Source organism: Hesperophylax consimilis, chromosome 14, assembly GCF_061612785.1.
Source record: "Hesperophylax consimilis isolate HC1 chromosome 14, BYU_Hcon_1.0, whole genome shotgun sequence".
NCBI classification, from domain to species: Eukaryota; Metazoa; Arthropoda; class Insecta; order Trichoptera; family Limnephilidae; genus Hesperophylax; species Hesperophylax consimilis.
The window spans coordinates 19184984-19204907 of NC_142849.1; the positions used below are offsets into that span (position 1 = coordinate 19184984).

General features: G+C 35.6%; 1 protein-coding gene across 3 annotated transcripts in view; it reads left to right on the plus strand.

Annotated features, from left to right (window-relative positions):
- Tti1 (Telo2 interacting protein 1) overlaps positions 1-19689 on the plus strand; it is a 37392-nt gene extending 17703 nt beyond the window's left edge. For 2 of the 3 annotated variants that reach the window (XM_089639583.1, XM_089639584.1), the window contains 9 exons: positions 2280-2477; positions 3686-3892; positions 5480-5905; positions 7070-7212; positions 8597-8692; positions 9496-9787; positions 10526-10838; positions 11444-11672; positions 14759-19689. In XM_089639583.1, the coding sequence (XP_089495709.1) occupies positions 2280-2477; positions 3686-3892; positions 5480-5905; positions 7070-7212; positions 8597-8692; positions 9496-9787; positions 10526-10838; positions 11444-11672; positions 14759-15235 (2381 nt within the window). In that variant the 3' untranslated portion in view covers positions 15236-19689. The remainder of the gene's footprint in view (positions 1-2279; positions 2478-3685; positions 3893-5479; positions 5906-7069; positions 7213-8596; positions 8693-9495; positions 9788-10525; positions 10839-11443; positions 11673-14758) is intronic. The other variant, XM_089639585.1, reaches the window with a different exon arrangement.
- Positions 19690-19924: the final 235 nt, after the last annotated feature.

The following is a 19924-nucleotide window of genomic DNA, read 5'->3' on the forward strand; positions in this document are numbered from 1 at the left end:
AACGGTTGACAGTACGGTTAAAAACGAATATTCAGACCCTGTACAGAAAATTACCACAATTTACTGCACTGCAAACCATTATTTTACTTTAGCGAATTTCACTTTTTTAGGGTCTGGTTACATCTATGTATGAATGATGTAGTGATGTAGTGCCAAAAAGATTGTCACCTGGTTTGCCCCCAGCTCATCAAAATATTACCCAGATTTTGCATTGGGGCATGTTTACCTCTTCTGATGTCAGTAATTATCTGCTGTTATTATTAGGGGAGAGTATGGTATATCGTACCGGTCGGTAAATCGTACCACCTCGATATTTTTGCTAAGGGTCACCATTTTTTAATCCTGGAAATACTCTGCCAACTGTTAGAAGCGTCATAGTTGTCCAGCCATTTTTATTTAGTGTTGGATCGTGCGTGCGCTGGCAGTGGAGTATTTTTGTTTTTTCACAATTTTCATCTAATTTTTTCGGCTCCTGCGTAAGGTGATTTCGTGTTCAAAGGTAGGTATGTTAGTTTTTTCTCAAATTACGTTCACTTAGCATGTTTGTATTCTGCAAATTACGATTGCAAAATCATATTTTCACCTGTCGTTTACATGTTTTGTTGTCATTTTTTCATAAAAACTCAGAGTTTGTTAAATTGTACCACAAGTGGTTTGGTAAATCGTACCGGTACGATTTACCGTAATTTGTTAGTTGTTTTTTAAGTAAATTATTTTCTAGTTTTAAATTAAAGAGTTCAGTACAACAAACACCAGAGATCTCGTCAGAATCTTCCTTTTCACCACCAGATGCAGTTCAAAAAGTTGAATTGGGGCAATCGAATTCAAACGCGTCGACATCTTTTCAACTTTCAATTCTTGAGATTTCTTCAATACCAAAGAACCAAGGAAAAAGAACACGCGCACGGCATAAAAAGCTGCTGAAATAACAGCAAGTCCGTATAAAAAAGGACTAGAAATTGCTGCTGGTAGACGCTCAGCTGTCAAAATAACCAAATTAAAAATTGAAAAAAAGAAAAATAAGATTATTAAAACTGATAAAATGCCCATTAAGTGTAAGAAGTGTGCTCGACGAAAGAAGGCCAATTGCAGAAGTAGTGATAGTGAAGATGCTGACAGTATTGTCGTTTTGAATGATTCGGATACGGATATTGATGATGACGATAAAGAAAACGTATGCCACCTATGCTTTGGCAATTATTTTGAAAAGGCAGGACCCAAAAAAGACTGGATCTAGTGCGTTCGTTGCCATAAATGGGTGCATGAAGCTTGCACCAGTAACCCAGACATTTGCGACACATGCATGCCTTAAAAACGTCCATGTTTTCTTCGATATAAATTGGAATAATGGTCTAGGTACGATTTACCATACCGGTGGTACGATTAACCGTACCGGTTCGTTAAATCGTACCGAAAACCATTTTTTATAAAACTTTTAATTTGAAAACATTTCAGATGCTTGTAAAATATGATTTAAATAAATATCGTACCCAATAAAATAAGTATTTATTTGAACCTAACTCCAATTCTCTAACTCATTTCGATCATACAGCATTTAGAGTTAAGTGCGAAGTGGTACGATATACCATACTCTCCCCTACTTCTGCCAACTCGTCGTTCTAGTTCGTTTTTGTCCAACAGTCCATTTTTGGCTAAATTGAGTTAAGTATGCAGTTGTTCTCAGAAAGTATTTATTTATACGATACAAGTGAAAAAAAAAATTAATTTGTTTTCAAGACGCAGTTTGTCTTAAGTCCACCAAAATTAATCAACATTCCGAGCATGTTTATCCAACACTTTGTCCTACATACAAATTAAAAACGAGTTTTCTGCGTAATTTTAAACATTTGGAACGAATTTTACTTAAAATTAATAATTACTATCACTTTAAATCATTTTATTAAGCTTAGATTGAGCTAATTTCATTGTATATGCGTTTTTCGTAAAAAAAACTTTGAAGCGCTATTTCTCCCGATTTACGTTTTGGTCTGTTGGATAAAATCGAACTAGAGCGACGAACTGTCTGAAGCCAGTGAGACTATGGTATTCCCAATTGGGGTATGATGTGAGGCTGAAGATAGTGGGAAGAGGAGATAAAGGTTGGGAAGTACCTAGCTGTTCAGATCTGGTCATGAAACATGGCTAAACTCATTTCAAGCAAAGTTTGAATTCTGAATGGTGGTCTTTTACCAAGGCGATACTGAGAGTATCTTTCATTGCTGTTTTTGTGTTTAATTCATAAAAAAATATTTAAAAGATTTAATTGTTTTTGCTTTTAGAAACTCGGGAACACATTGCAGGATTGAATTTGCTGAAAGGTTATGTACGGCTTCTGACATCATCCAAGTACAAGCCACAAAAACTGACTGAAATTTTAAGTAGCTCTTTCATCCTCAACCGACTTGTGTTTGTTCTAATTGAGGTTTTCAAAATGGAATGCAGTGGAATCAAAATTTTGGAGGACTTCTCTGTTAGAGGTATGAAAATTTTATTTTTGCGTGATATGAATTTGTCTGGAGCTGGTTAAACTTTGGCGCACTCAGCCATTGGTGCTAGTATAGCTGGGGGTCATGCCAGCTGTCAATCTTTTATTAGTATTAATCTAGTGAGGGAAAGTTTTTTTTTCTTTTTATTACATTAGAACCTCGTTAATTCGATATCGTAATATGTAAATCGAATTTATGCAGAAGTTTACCGCCACGGTCGGCCCTTCATGTTCAGTTATTCAAAGTAAATTCGTAAAAATACGATATATTTCACTGTAAATCGAAATTTCCCAACCGGCCCCTTAAACTCAAGATATTCTAAGTAAATTCGCAAGTAACTCTAAGGCCACGTCCGCACAGGCAGGCGGCTTGCTTAGCGCCTAGAGTCTAGCGAGTCACCTAGCGAGTAGCTTAGTAAAACAAACGTTCTAGAACACTCGCGACTGACCGCACTGCGCGCTTGGCGTCTAGCTAGTCGCTATGCTAGTCGCTTTGCGGGTATCGAAGTGAACGAACGTGTTGGTTTTTTGCCACTAGGCGCGAGGCATTTTTGAACCTCTGTGGAATCCAGCTAATGAACTACATAAAAATGTAGTTGTCTTAAAAAAAAAAAAAAAATAATTATGTCATAATTTTTTTTACAATGAGACGTTAATTATGGTTATGGCGTTGGATTATGTATACTAAGAAGTATATCAAATGATTCTCTGGGCTGGACTGGTAAAATTTTTCGTCAAAATTACGCAATTATTTATACAGAACATTAAACTGCCCATGACTTGACCGTGACTTATTTATGTCATGAACCCAACATGATGGATTAGGCCGTGAAATGGTATATTTTAAAGATGAATTTTCTGTAAGTAGCAGTTTTAGAGCTATTTTTGAAAGTGACATCTCGTCAACTAGACGACAAGCAAATGACCAAGACACCTAGCGACCCACCACGCAAACCACCTTCAGTGCGGACACCGTGTATCCTAGCAAGTAGCCAGAATGCAAGCCACTAGGCTCTAGGCGCTAAGCAAGCCGCCTGCCTGTGCGGACGTGGCCTAAGTAAAACAAGATATATTTATGTAAATTGAATTTTTTGCGGCCTTTAAATTCAAATATTCCAAGTAAATTCTTAAAAATGCCCGGTTTTGGGGGTGGCGGATTACTGGTTTTATATGGTTCATAATTTCTATCTTACTCTTTAGATATTGAATTTGAAATGATGCAGACTTGCCCGTGGAAAGTTTTCAAGAACTTGCAAAATGAAACTTGCATAAAGATTGCTCTGGAGATCTGCCAAATACTCGGAGCTTCAGAAGCTGTGGAGATGGTAGCTGACAGTCTGCTGGAGCAGTTGAGAGAGTCGGAGCACAAGAAGGAAATCATGCTCGTTCTAAACGAACTTCTTTCAAGTAAGCCTTTTAAAAAACTTCAATATACTGTAAAACTCCCACATAAGGTTACCCTATAAGAATTTTTTACGCTTAAGAAGTGTAATGATTTTCTTTAATAGTATACTGAGTATTGTAGCGCCCTTCGTGGCAGCCGGACGTGTCATGCCGTCCTCCAACCGCTTTGTGTTTTTTTTAGTATTTTCAAGGGAAATGAGCCAGCATCCCTTTGAAATTATTTTTAAAATCAGTCAATCGACATTTTAAATTAACTCACCAATTAGTAATCAGAACTTTATAGTAATGTGATTAGAGTGCAGTGTGTTAAAAATGAATAATCGAAAATTGTGCTAAAAAATATTCGAAATTCGCTGAAGTTGAACTTGTGACGAGAATCGGTAACTGTAGGTACGCCAGATGTTTTCGGAATTCTTGGAAACTCTGAAGGCCCTAACAAGTGCCCAGGGTAATTTATTATCCCGACCGTCGCCTTTTATTGCGGGCACATTGCACCACTAACACAATCACCAGGAACAAGACTGCATGGAGATGAATGATGGATTTTCCGAACGTCACAGCGGTGCTGCCAAGGTCTGTTATCTATGTGAGGATACTGTGTCAGCGCTTAATTAGCAGCAGACACATACCTGGACGGATGACAAACCTCGTGCTGGCACTGTTGGTGGACGCGGTGCACTCTCTCGCTGCAGCAGCTGGTCCAGTTTCCTCACCACCTACGATTCTTGTTGCAGAGTCTCCATCTTCGGGTCACCTGTTTCTGTACTTCATCATCTGTTCCTGTACTTCATTTTATTTAACTTAATTTCAATTTATTTTTGTAGTATTTATATTTTTTTGTAATACCTGCATCAACTGTAAAGCGCCCCTGAGGTGAAATCTCACTAAAGCTGCGCTACAATACAAATTGTCCAATAAATAAATAAATATTGGGGTGGCGGAATAATAGTCAAATGACTAATTAACACAATGTATTATCTTGAATAGCAGGTGATGATAAAGAGCCACTGGACAACCGCTCACAGTTTTTTTATAGTCCTTTCTTCTCACTATCTCATGCAGTCACATGGTTCGTTACAAGAAGTTATGTTTTTCCCTACAAAATTAACGTAAGATAGTGGGGTTGTTTTGAAATGCCAATGTACTATACTTATTTTGATATAAAATACTTCAATTTATCATTTATGCATAATACCTTGCCAACTGAATCAAAAACTTTGTTTTTACTCCTATAAAATTGATGAATTCAACCATTTATAGTTGTTTATTTGAAACCACTAACCACTTAGGACTTTCACAGAATTTGAATTATGAAATAATAATGGAACTTGAATTTTAGCTCTGAAATTTGATGAATTGTTCAAATTCTGTGAAACAACCCGTCCTTATATTTTAACCAAATCCACACAGCTGTCTTATATATGATCCGTCGGCGACTATCTTCATATGCGAATGTTTCCTAAATAAAGTTTCACTAAAACACAGATCTAAACTGTGTCAAAACGTACCTGGAGTGCTGAGATAGATTGTGTTGAAACAGCCAGCATTATCCTTTTATCCATGCAATATACGAATCAATTTGTTTTGTAGGTCCTGTCGAAGAAAAGGATTTGAAAGAACACCTCGTTGAAAATCTGATCAACACCTACATCGACATTGAGATCTGGTACTTACCCATCGTAGTGTGCCGCAAGGAGAGACCTCCAAGCAAGCACGAAACCCTGGACGTGACAGTCTACAACCCTCGAGAGTGGATCAAGGAGCGAACCTTCGACCTGTATGAAGGGGCTACTGAGACCAGATACACCGACTTGAGTTACAGACCCGACCATTCCAACATCCAGGATGAAGCCCAGGAGTTCATGGCAGAAACCTGCAAGACTATAGCAGAAGCACAGGACAATGTGATCAAGATCTGCCTGATGACAGAAGGCATCGGGAAGATGGCTCTGTTTTTGGGAGTCGAGTTTGATAAGTTTTTGTTGAAGACTCTCTATCTTGTTCTGGAAAGGGCGGGTAAGTTAAATGTTGATTTTTTTTAATTTTTAATATTTTTGATGTGATACCGCATAACAGTCCAGAGCCAGTGGAATTATGGCATCACGATTGAGCGAATTTTGTAATAATATTTGGATGATTTGTACAGCGCCATTTTTGTGCAAAATCACCTCAAGGGCGCTGTAATGGTGAAGATAGGACAAAAAGTGAAAGTTTAAAAAGTAGCTGGCTTTTCGAATCTGAGGGGCGATTGTGGTTCTACTTATAGATAATGAATTGTCCTTAACCTTAAAATTTATCACTTTTTCATTACATACGGGCAATTCCGATTCTACTTGTCTTTAACCTTAAAATTAGTACTTTTTTCGTTAACTGCGATTTCAGTTCTCTCAGATAACAACGAAAAAATTGTTAATTATAAGGTTAAGGATAAGGAATTGTTGTTAACCTTATAATTAACAATTTTTTCGTTATTGAACCGGAATCGCCCCTGTTTTTTTGATATCTGATATCTGTTTCCTGATATTTAGGTAGCAAATGAAAATAGTTTCCAGTCATAATAAATATCGACATGTAGTATATCAATATTTTTGCCTGAGGTACTGGAATATTATAAATAACAAATATTATTCAATAAAATTAAATGTTATTTTACAAATAACATCTTTTACAGTTGCCATCTCCACGGCTTCCATAATTGCCTTGTAGGCTGCTTCTCGGTAATCTCTATTTTTGTCCTGGCGCTGTTTCAGATATCATAGACACTTGTTTCGCTGGTATTCATTTATAAACTGTATATGCCCAGAGTTGCCAAACAAGATTCCATTCAATGTACCTGCACGTTCAACACGCTCTTGTGTCCTGTTCAGGGTTGATCAAAGCAAAACGAACTCTAAGCAGAATTCACAAGCCATTTTAAGGAATATTTCGTTACTGAGAGTATATTTCACTCTGGAAGATATTATGTAAGCTATGTATGTACATATTATTTTATAAATACATTGTATATTTGCACATCGTTCCAGAGTGGTAGGTACTCTCAATATCGACACGGTTGACAGTCATTCAGAATCAAAACATCAAAAAATTGTGGTCAATGTTTGTCAATGAATTTCTCTAAATTAGATTGGAGTTGCTAATGTAAATTGTTTTTGTTTTTAAAGTGATGAGTTTTTGTTGCAGGGAGCAGTAATGAAATGATCCACCTTGCCGGAATGAAGGCGCTATCAGATATAACCAAGGCTTGCAAAATGAAAGATGTCACAGGATTAATTAAGCAAAATGCAGATTATTTCACTCATCACGTCAATTTAAAATTACGAAGGGTAATTTTTGTTTTCTTATTGACTGAGTGTAGCGAAATCCTGTCTTTACTCAACCATCTATCGTGCGCCGTAGTAACCCATAGGCGCGATCAAAAAAATTATTTCTCTAAACAGTGGAAGTAGGGAAAATACTGCCGCTAGATTATATACTATTTTTACTAACACATTAACTTGTAAAACGGTACAATTTACAAAAACATTGTTTTGCAAAAAACATAAGTTACACGAAAATCGGCTGGCGCACGACGACATAAATAAACCACTCACTAGATCGATAACTCCGTGCTTTTTGTATGAAACAAATTTTAAACGTTTTCAAAAACGATTGTTTTTTTCTACGACAGTATCGAATTTTGACATTTTTCTGCAGGTAACAGAAAAATTAAAAACTCAGTTACTTGTTAAGTATTTTTATTTCAGCAAGAAATAAATTGTAGATAACAGGTTAAATCATTAATGAATAAGGTAGAATGATGGAATTCTTAAAACCTTGCATGATACAACCACAATCCAGTACAGCCTCACAATACTGGCAGGAACATGGATACTGTCTGAGAAAGAAAATAGATTCATTTCTGCGGTGAAGTAAAAATAAAGGCTATTACAAATTAGTAAATTACGAACAAACAAAGAGAGATTCTCACCTGTTTTTTGGGTACGTGCTCTATTCGACGTCTTCTATTTTGTGTTCGAGATGTCAAGATTAAAGCATTGGCAACGCGTAATTTCTTAACGAACCATTCGGCCTTTTGCTTCCGATTAAGAAATGCGATCCACAAACTGACGAACATCTAGCTTATATCAGATAAACAATATAAAACTCGACGACAACAGCGTAGTTCGAGTTTAAGATATCAAACAACCATAGATATACCACTCGGCTGTCAACAGTTTTTCCAAAGACATTCAGAGTTTTTCATTGGTGGATGTGGGTAGTCGATTGTGTGTCACAAGCCATGGAGATAACCGTGTCTTGTCTCGGTTCCAATTTTTGATTAGAGTTATACACCCCTGTATGACGTGTTGATGGTTATCAAAGTTTTTGTTTAAATGTGAAATAGCCGTGTTTATTAATTAAGTAGGTAAGTATTTTAGTACCTACTTACAAATCTTATAATTTTAGATGAAATTTTGGTTCTGATTTCGAAATGGTTCTGATTTTGAAGAGGAAATGGAAGCATACTTCTTTGGACGCGAGGTCTAATGTTAATTTGAACTACTAGTTAATTTGAACATTTCATTTCATATGGATCTGTATGTACACTTTAGAAGAGATAGGAAAAGAAGGATTCTGTATTGGACAATAGACAACTTTCCTTTGACTCCTGTTATTTCTTACACACTTGTAATTATTTTTGAGTCTAATGTAAATTTTTTTTTACAGATATCTGAAAACATTGGTGTTTTGGATGTGTTGCTGGTGGTTATGCGTTACAGTGAAACTGCAGTATTGCCCTGTCTTTATGAAATTGTTGATAATGTAAGTTACTGTGTAATATTCTTTATTTCTTTACTGGAACCCTTTGAATGTAAAGATTTATGCTGAATATAACTTGGATATGTTAACCAAAAGTAAGTACTTTATTTTGGGGCAGCCCAGTCCCAAAGTAAGTACCTAATTTTGGGGCTGCCCAGTCTTCTCTCGATATCTCATAGACATTCAAATTGATAGACCAGCCAATCAAGGAAAGGGGAACAAATGAAGTGCGCGGAGAGCGGGAGCTGCGATTTGACTGTATACAGGCAACTCGCATTGTAATATCAATATTCAGTCCTTGAATTCCAGAAAAATTAGCTGTTTCTAAACATATTTCAAGATTATATACTAGTTCTTGAAAGCTGATGAACTACTTCTTTTAATTTTATTATTACAAATTTACATATGTAATTAAAAATACTAGTTCTTGAAAGCAGAATTTTGAATGCAAACAAAGATAAAGTTGCTCACTGATGGGTTTTTTTTATTATTATTTTTGATTCTTGTCATAGCAATCCCAATGAGTTGCAAAACTCATTTTAAAGAAAATTTTGGTTATGATTTATTAAATAAGAGAAAATTAGAAACATAATTTTTTCAATGCTAGTTTAGATCTGTATGTATGTAACGTTAAAAATGTGCTCTGTACTCGGTATCAGTTGTAACCGCGTATACTTAATGACCCTTTCCATACAATCCTTTGTGCTTTCCGTTTTTCTATGAACCCGAATCTTTATTAGGCCTACATGACCACTTATACATTTGATTAATGTGATTTTTTAACTCAAAGTCATTATTTTTAATAGGTTTTAGACCAGTGCATAGGCGTGCACCAGCATTCAAACATGATTCTATTCCTGCGCCTGTTTTTCACCTTCATCAAGTATATCAAAACAAAATTCCCCTCAAACGAAACTGTGATAGAAGGACAAAACATCCGGCAAGATTACCCCTGTCTGAATTCCATAATAGAACAGATTATGGACTACCATTATAATAAATGCAAAAGTACCAACTTTGATGATGAGGACTCCAATAAAACTGCCTACGAAATGTACAAAGAAGATAATATGGAAATTATAGATGAACAAACTGAAGGTAAAATTGTCATTCAATCAAAACTTCAAACATTTCATGTTTGAAGGATTTTAATCTTTCTAGATTATAGATTGCCTGCAATACCATCGTATTAACTTTTAAGCAGAAAATCTCTCTGTAGGTATATCTCATTAAAAACTTGCAAAAGATGAGCTCTGGCATCATGAAATTTGCACAGCTTCTTTCTGTCAGGATTTTACGAGGTCAATTCAACTATGTTCACCTCACAAAGTAACTTCCATTTTGAAATACTGAGCTTTGAAATTTATGTGGCAGCTGGCTTTGTTTTGTTTACAAATCTACAGTTTTATTTCGAGATTGGTGAAATTTGGCACATACTTCAAAACAGGAGGAAGGTCACTTTATACATGAGAAATAACCCCCTTCCCTTTTTCCCATCCCTTACCTCAAAATTTTGATAGCTATTGATAAAATTTTGCATGCTTGACATTCAAAACAGGAGGAAAATTATTAGGATTATCTATTATCTGATTTCGAAAAATTCTGTGTAAAGCCCGGGCAACACCGAGGACTTCAGCGAGTTTGTCATAAATGTTACAAAACTCCTTTATCTAATTCAATGATTGGGTATCACTAGAGATTTACAAAACTTTTTCTGTGCAGGTGGTCAAAACAGGTATTAACTAACAAAAAGCAATAACTATTTTATGCCCCCCAACAGCACAGAAAATATTTTTCAGACATACTACATTAATGTCCACAATATTTTGTTTGTAGATGTTAACATAACAGAAAAGAAAACTCCGCCCATCCACATTACAATGGTTGTCTCAATACTTAAAAAAACATTGAATTTCATCCCATCGAACGACAGAGAACAAAAACTCCTGGCTTTAAGTATTTTGAAGGAAGGTATCGGGGCCATCAAGGATTGGGAAGATGAACTTCTTCCCTTGGTACATCTGGTCTGGTCTCCGTTAGTCAATAGATTTCGGGAGACTTCACAGCCGATTATTATCAACAGATCTTTCCAACTGCTCTTGACACTTGCTGAACATTCTAAAGACTTCATCAGAACCAGAACTCTCAAGTAAGAATATTGAAGTTGATATAATTACGTTTTGATAATAATATTAACTGAACACACCAATGTCCTATTTTAACTCAATCATTTTGCATTATTTTTTTTCTTGTCAATGTCCGCTTGGCTGTCAACACGCCTAACGAGCACAACCGTACTCGGGAAATCGATATAAAATCGTTGTCAGCTAAGCCTATCGATCCAATATTGTTAAGTTATCGACTTAAACATGCTAGCCCCGTTGGTGGCACATCATCATGTCTATGACACACTTGAGTACCTAAAAATCAAAAGGCACTTAACCACCATTTCCACTTCTTTTTTTCAACTTTGAATGCAACTATGTTCGCTATGATAACTTCAACGGGGAAAATTAAAAAAAATCATTTTTGATTTATAAATTCCAAAGTTATTGCTTGTTAAAAATCAGCTTTACTTTGAAAACATGCTAATTACATTTAAGCCTTTATTCAGTTTTCCCACTTTTGCCTTTTGATTTTCAGATACTCACTTTGAACTAACAGTATACTACAACATTGCACCCTAATTAAACAATGACTGTGCTCTTTGCTCCACAATTTTGTGATATTTTATTTTATTTTATTCTTCAACAGGGAAGTAATGCCAATTCTATGCGACATCCTCACGAAATCCGCCCGTGACAGCCACATGAAGGATATTGGCTCGACTTACAGATTCACCCAGTCGTACAAACTGCAGCTCACACTGCTGGAGGGCATGGGCCACCTGTGCCTCTCGTTAAACTTGCAAGAACGCGAGATTTACAAAGTCACTAATGCCGTCACGATTTATCTCACCTGCAAACAGCCTAAACCGCTTCAGGTTCGTTATTATTCATAGTTCAAATTGTATTTCAACACCAACACAACAATAAGCGCTTTTACGAATCGTTGGGACGGGATGGGAAACTTAAGTCAATTCATATGTTGAACTGTTTTTACAGACCGTTAACTGTACAGTACTCTGTCACTAATCCGCCACCCATAAAACTGGACAATTACTGAAAGCGGCAGATTATAGTGCATACCAAAGATATTAGAAGAACGAGATGTGCTATAAGCAGTTCATACTGTGTGGTATTATTTTGCCCAGTGTCGCCGGTTTTGTTCACCAATACTACTGCACACCTTCGCTTACGCTAAGGTATCCGCACTAATACATAGAACAGATTTCTGTGCGTACACGTCCCAATAGTATTCAAAGTACCCTCATTAGGTAGTACTCCGCCTACGGTCCGGCGGCCAACACAGCATATCTCGTTCTTCTTATATCTTTGGTGCATACTAATCAAAATATGCTGAAAATTAAGACAGCTTTTCCTAAAGACAAACAAGCCATCATCGTTCATTTTTGGTTTAAACTTAAGGTGTCATGCTTACGCTTGCGAGAAGACTCCATTTTCTAAACTTATTCAAACAAAAAATGTTGCAGAACGAAATGAACAGAAACTCATGTGTCAGTTTCTTGAATACATAGAGGACTAACCTAAATGTTCTAAAATGTCAAAAATTAACCTTAACGGTATACAGCGAGAACAAGCTAGACAGTGGTATGGTAACTTTTTTTTTTTTTTTATATTTACTCCACACAGGAGGCCCTGAAGAAAATAATTTCCCTCGGGGCCTATGTCATCTTTGGGGATGCTGTGTGGAGGGTCTTTTTTTGGAGAGGAAGGAGTGAACATGGGTCTTGAAGAGTCCCATGTTGTAGGAGGGAGGAAACACAGAGGCCGGCAGTTCGTTCCACAGCCGAGCTGTTGAACTTAAGAACGAATCGTAGAAGCGACCCGTTCTCATGTGACAAGTGTCAACTGTGTACAAATGTTGGGCGCGCGTTTGGCGTGTATCCCGACTACGCACCGGTGCCGAAGGGATCAATGACGCTAGTTCCTCAGAGCATCTTCCATTGTAATACCGATAGAACAAGGACAGCATACCTACCTGACGCCTGTGCTCTAAAGATTGCAGTCCGTTTGTTAAGATTGGGGAATCTATCAAACGGACCGCCCGTTTCTGCACAGAGTCAAGGGTTTTTTGAGTGTGTAAGGCCATCTGTACACGGCGATACATACTTACAAATGACTCGAGTTTTGTGTGCGTAGCATACGTGCCACTCGTGAGTATCTGCCATAGAATTTTGCTAGTGTCCCTACACAACGCGACGCGTCGACTACGAGTTTGACGTTAGTTTGTAACGGTTTAAAACAACAACCTCCAACTACCGTTACGAATATCGATGGCATGGACAATTGTATCGATTCCTACCAACACAATAGGTGAGTTGCATTTCGGCCTGCTGCTAGCCCTGAGTTCAATCCAGCAGAGCTACAGGGAACATCTTGCGGGCACAAAGCGACCACTGCCGGATCATGGTGATGCAACGAATTTCGACATGGAAAGAAATAATCATATTATTTAGTTTTTCTCTTCATACATTTTGGTTTATCACATAGATTAATGAATGTTATGTTTAAACAAGACTGAATGCTGTAGAAATGAGATCCCTTAGACGTATGTGTGGTAAAACCATGTATGATCGTGTGAGAAATATGGAGATCCAGAAAGAGTGCAAGGCTGATGTAAGCGTAATGAATAAGATCAAGAAAGGGACGCTTAGATGGTTTGGGCATGTAGAGCGAATGAGGGAAGAAAGGAGCGTAAGGAGAATATACGATGCAAATGTGAATGGTAGCAGAAGTCGGGGACGCCCGAGGAAAACATGGCAAGACGAAGTGAATCAGATACTTGAGTCGGGCCATGTCAAGAGTCAGAATAATAGAAGAGTATGTATGTATGTGAATGAGGCGAGGAGTGTGTTCCAAGACCGAGTTGTTTGACCGTCCGTCCTGTCTACCTACCCCTGCGGGGAAATGGCGTTATGGTTAGTTAGTTATTTAAACAAACTGGCGCCCTATCAATTCATTAACAATTCGACCAAACTTAAATATAATATTTTGGTGACATTTTTTGTAAATTAACTATCGGAAGTATCTTCGAGTTCCTGGCCACCCTTGAGGTATTAAATAAAATGCTAATACAGTCCTTTTATAAATTCATGCTTATAATAAATTATATTTCGTTCACTCTGGTGTTTCATTTACTTTTGGATATTACTATTATTGATCTATCAATTGTTATAATCCATACATTCATAATTTTAGTTGTTACATTTTATTTATTTTTTTTTTTTTTTTAAAAAGAAAGACAAACATTCCCGGGTTACGAATAACCCAACAATGTTTGAAAATCTCCTACTACCATCACAGAAAGCCGAAAATGTTGCTTGTGTTGTGATGGAGGACTTAGCCAGCCGAGGAATCGAACACGCGACGCTCGGGTGAGACCCAAGCGCTATGCCCACTCAACCACTGACCGGTCAAAAAACATTGGCGTCCAACGTGCCATGTTCATAGTATTATTTTTAATTGTTACATTTGGCGGCCAAACGTGGTTTTTACTATGCCGTTCTAATAAATTGTTACAAGTTGGGCGATACATACTAACAAAGCCGGTAGCACGTAGTAGTGACGTGAGTTGCATTTACATCCACTACTGTTTTGACAGAAACTGTCTGACTGATTTGTATCTTAAATTTGTTCTGGAGGTGGGAAAATATTCATGTTTATATAACTATAATTTACCGGAATACGTTAGACTAGATTTGGCAGAGAAACCATGGATTGAGGTTGGAAAGAAAAGTATTGATTCCAATTTTTCATGCGAATACCGGCGAATAATAAAGCTTGATTTTGTGCTTTCAACTAGTAAAAATAATGGCGGATTATAGTAGCTGTTGGATAATCAAACGACGAATTAGTACTGTATTTAGTTGATTTACCTGTCAAAAGAGGAAAATAAAATAGGGCAACTTATTATCACATAACCTGAATTGTTTTTAATGTTTTGCAGCAAGCATGTATGAACATGTTCAAACTGTTCATGGACCATGACCCCGCTCCAATATGGCTCCACCTGAATGGTCTATGGAATGAGCAAGAAAACGTCAAACCACCCAACGACGTATTCACAGCTTTTACCTGCGTCCTGGCCGACCCACAGAAAAAACTTGACTACCAGCAAAATGTTCGCTTGTTGTTGGAATACCATAAAGGAAATCAAATGGATAAAATCCAACAAGAAGAAATTACACAAGAGGACATTAAAACAGATGAAATCACACAAGACGACATTAAAACAGATGAAATCACACAAGATGACATTAAAACAGATGAAATCATACTAGAGGAAGTCAAACCAGATGAAATTAAACAAGAGGAAAATATTGAACACGTTAAAACTAAGCATGAGAAAATTGAACAAATTGAAATTACAAAGGAAGAAATTGAACGAGTTGAAATTAAACAAGAGGAAACAAATCAAAATTAAACAAAAAGAGAAGGGAATTTATAAGAATATTCTATCGTATGTATAATTAACTTGGCCTCCACATGAAATAGATGTGTTACTTTAGAAATGCAAACCTCAATTTAGGTTTTCATTTATTTGTCAAAATAAAGAAAAATCTTGAATGTTATACATACTTATATTTTATTTAATCTTAAAGATCTCACTTGATTTACAAATATTTTTGAATTCATTATTATTTGACTGTGTTTCAATTCATTAATGATGTTGTTAACTTTTCCTTCCCGGTGCTGTCATGTTTAGACATATAAAATTATTTCAATATCTCTGTAAATATACTAAACAAATTCATTTAAAGTTCGTATTTTAGGCGTTCCTCAGCAATACATTTATGTATTGGATTAAATATATAAGTTTTTATCGAACGCAGTGGAAAATAATGTTTTGTTGGAAAATCAGTGCCTTGATAACTTGCCGAGTAGTGCGGTAGTGAGTAAGAGTTGTTTCGCTCACTGTTCCATGATGCACAGTTGTCATTATAACCGACGGTCTGCCGAATATAATGACAACTGCTGGCTGGCTGCAGGCTTTTACTTGGGAATGGTTTATAAAATTATAAACAGTTAAATTACTGTTGTACATTTTTTTATTATTTTAATTACATATGCCCCAGCAATAATCTTTCATATTTATTAAGTTATAAATTGAAAATGTCCACTGAAGAATCCATTTTATAACCCTCCCCCCATTATTATTCAGGGCAATGAGAAGTAAATATTTTGATATTTAGTCCCAGAATTACTTCACTAAAAAAAATCGCTACTTTTAGTAATCTGGTCTTGGTGAAAACTTAAAAATTAAACGTAAAAGTAATGGAATGAAAAGTGTAAAATCATGTACAAACTTTGGGGAAAATACCCACATAGTTATGTAGTTATATTAAAATGATGTGATTTTGACATTTAAATTACTTTTACACCCTAATCTTATGTTCCTGTTTTTTTTTATATTGTTGACCTGCGTGTCTTCTTGTCATACTAAATATATCCAGTTTCACACCCAATGTTTCCACGTTACATACTTATATTGTTGGAGGAATACTTAAATTCCTATTGAATTCTTCAAATGTAATATTTTGTAAATAGATTCCTACCTCTTTGTTTTTATTTAAAGACCAATGACATTACAAACTATAGACTTGTTGCGAAGGTTGAAAATATATTCGGTGTTGAAAGTAAACCATGTAATATTTAATAATAGATTTATTACAGCAAAGATTATTTATCGAAAGGAGTAAGTTATTTTGATTACCGCGTTAAAACGTAGCGTGTAGTAGACTGGCTGAGTACCTTCCCGCTGTCGCTTATCTAAGGTGCCAATACGATTCAAGTTGCACCTAAGAAAATTTCCAAACATTCTAGTTGCTATGGCTACAAATATTGCCACCCGTAACTCTGAGCAACGGCCGAAATTTTCAGTATGTTCTATGACAGCCTAGGTACCTTCGCTTTTGGCACTGTGTACTAAGTAGTACTTGACACCGTCCGACTCGAGTAGTGGTTGTACCACTACAGACTAGTTTTAGAGATCTCAAAAGTGGCAAACGAAAGATATGGTACTTATCGTACTTTCGATTTAGTGGTTTTAGTACTAAACTGTTACAAGTCACGTAAGGTTATGTATCTATGCTCTAACTAAATTGCATAAAAAGTGCCAAAATTCACGCATTACACGGCAAACACTAGAAAAAGCCATGGAAAAACATTTCATTCGTAATACATGCAAATTATTTATTATTATAAAAATTACAATTATTTCGATTGTTTCCTGAAGATTTTCAGCACCATTAGAGAAAGTGAGATAGGAGACGTAGCAACACATAAGTATAAGAAGTACAACCTAATGGAAGTAGGTCTTTTCATACAAGGTTCCTTATTCGTCTTAGTGTAAGTGAGTAAGCATATCTTGTCATCTCAGTCACACCTGTGATGTAGAATGTAGTATTCGCCACAACTTTGAAGTATGTATGTAAACGCTGCCTGGTTTAATATCTATTTCATTCATGCACACATATTCTTTGAATGTCTATCTTTGTCATATATGTTTGAAATAAGAATTTACCAGAAACATATGAGTGTTTATTTCTTATTACATTTTGTTTTAATTTTGTGAGACATAACGGGTCTAGATGAATTGTAATGTCATTGATAAAGGCTGTCAAATTTGAATAAAATTGTTATTGTGCTTGTACTGATTTAATTTCATAGAAAGACAGTATTAAAACTCTTATTCATAAATCATAATATTTTGAGAATGCTGTTTACTCTCATTATTTTATCTTTGTTTGCATTGTTTATTCAATTTAAGAGACGCAAGATGGTTGTAGTAAAAGGTAAACATATAAATGGAAAAAATTAAGCGAAATAGAATTTTTGGAACAACTTTGTTCATAGAGTGATATAAGATGGTGCGTGTGGTATGTTTAAATTTAAATTAAGAATAAACTATATATTATATACTGCATATATATTTTTTTAAAGTCTGTAATGATTTGATCTGCCATTTTCAAAATTAGAACTGTGTAGAGAATTCAGACTTTACTTTTTTCAATAATGTATAAATAAATTTCAATGTTTCTACTTTTTACAATTGTACATATTTTGATTCGTCCATTCATTTCGAGGTAGCGAAATTTATTATCAATAATAATTATCAGTATTGCATCTAATAAGATTTGTAATAACTTGTATGATGTAAACTACTAAAAACAAAGAGGTATTGTTTTTGGCAGTGACAGATTGGTCAGAGAATGCCAAGATATTTTTTTTTACATCAGCTCCATCTTTGGGGATGCTATGGTAAGGGTATTTTTAAGGAAAGGAAGTTCTAGGAAGTCAGTGTGTCCTGGAGGAATGGATGTATTAATCTATCTCTCCCAATGCGACGCAAGGCGATGGGTCAAGATAGTCTAGCTGGAGAGGTCAAAAGGTCTCTCTCAACCGCTCTCTCCTGATCCAGCCCGCCTCGCAGTAGGAGGGCAGACGTATTCGCCGTCAAGACCTGGACAAACCTCACCCCGTGAACTATTGCAGAATAATTGAAATACAACTTCTTAAATGTTAAATGTGAAAAATACATGATATTACCTGTGACCGGGTATGTCATCAAATGGCAATTCAACACACATACAAAAAGTAATATAAAGTGATGAAACAAAAACTAGGTGAAATAGGTTACATAAGTATTTTAAAGGTGTGTTGAATTTTCATTTTGATAAAATTATTACCGTAGACAATGTTTCCATTTTTTGAGAGGTCTGCTGAAACGGGAGATTTGCTTGTAAAGTCAGGCAACATACACTCTTTTATTTGTTACTTAAACGTCAAATAAAAACAGTGAACAAAACTTATTTGTTTATAAAAAAATTGTCTATAAATCGATATAACAATAATAGATGTGTTCATCCTACATCGTAGGACATCTGTTGTAACTGATTTTATTTGGAAAAGTGTGCGGAGTAATATTTTAAAGGTGCTTTTAACACACATGTTATATTCTTGCACAAAATGCATTAACAAAGCACCATCCTCAAGCTTTACTATGCAATCAGTCAACTTATAATCCAGATATTTCTTCATAATCCTCTTCAAGTTGAAAATAAAGTCAAAATTTTTAAAACTCCACTAAGAATAATAGATGATCCAAAAAATTTGGATATCAATCTATACAAACAGTTGTCCAAATAACTTCATTGTTTTTACATACATACTACCTGATATCTATAAGCTCCTTTTCATATATATGTAAAATAATAAATACATACGAGTATTTATTATTTTACTAACTGTACCCCCAACATATTGCGTTAAGGGGTGTACTTGACTTATTTTGACCAGTGATTCCTGTCATTATTTGGAGTAAAGATGCAAATTAAATTTTGGAATCCGGTGACTTTTGACTTTTTTTATTAGCTTTAAACATTAAAAAACAGTAGGTATTGATCAGTCAGGATCGGACTGAGGTGTTGGTCGTTTACTAAGCTGAGTGACCGGTGATTACATGTGGAAGAAATTTTTTTTGCTTGATTTTTTAATAAAAAATTGACTTTAATTAATTATAATAGAAGACAATATTAGCGAATCTCTGAATGAAAATTTTCTGTTTCAATTTTTCGTTATCAAACGTAACACATATTTAAATAAGAAGGACAACCTACTGTCTGTAGGTCAGCTCATGCAACGTTCCGTATTCATCTTAGTGTGAGCGAGTAAGCGTTTCTTGTCATCTCATTTACACCCATGATGTAGAATGTAGTATTCGCCGCAACTTTGTTGTTCATAAACGCTGCCTGATCTATTTCGTTCATACACACATATTCTCTGAATGTCTATCTTTGTCATACATGACAATATTAGTGACTCAAATGAAAATTTGAAACGGAAAATTTTCGTTTGAGTCGCTAATATAGTCATTATTTCTGTGTCATAAACATTTATGCATGTTTAAAAAAAATAAACAAGTGTAATGCAAATTGTTTTTAATTATTTATCCTAACTACAAACACCACTTGCTTGCTATGTAGATCTCATAGATGCTCTTCTGTTATTCCGACTCGACAAGTGACCCAACTTGAGTATTGGATTCACTTGGTCACACTATATCTTCTGTTATTCACTTTCCCGTTATATGTATTCTCCTGGCACTCCTTTC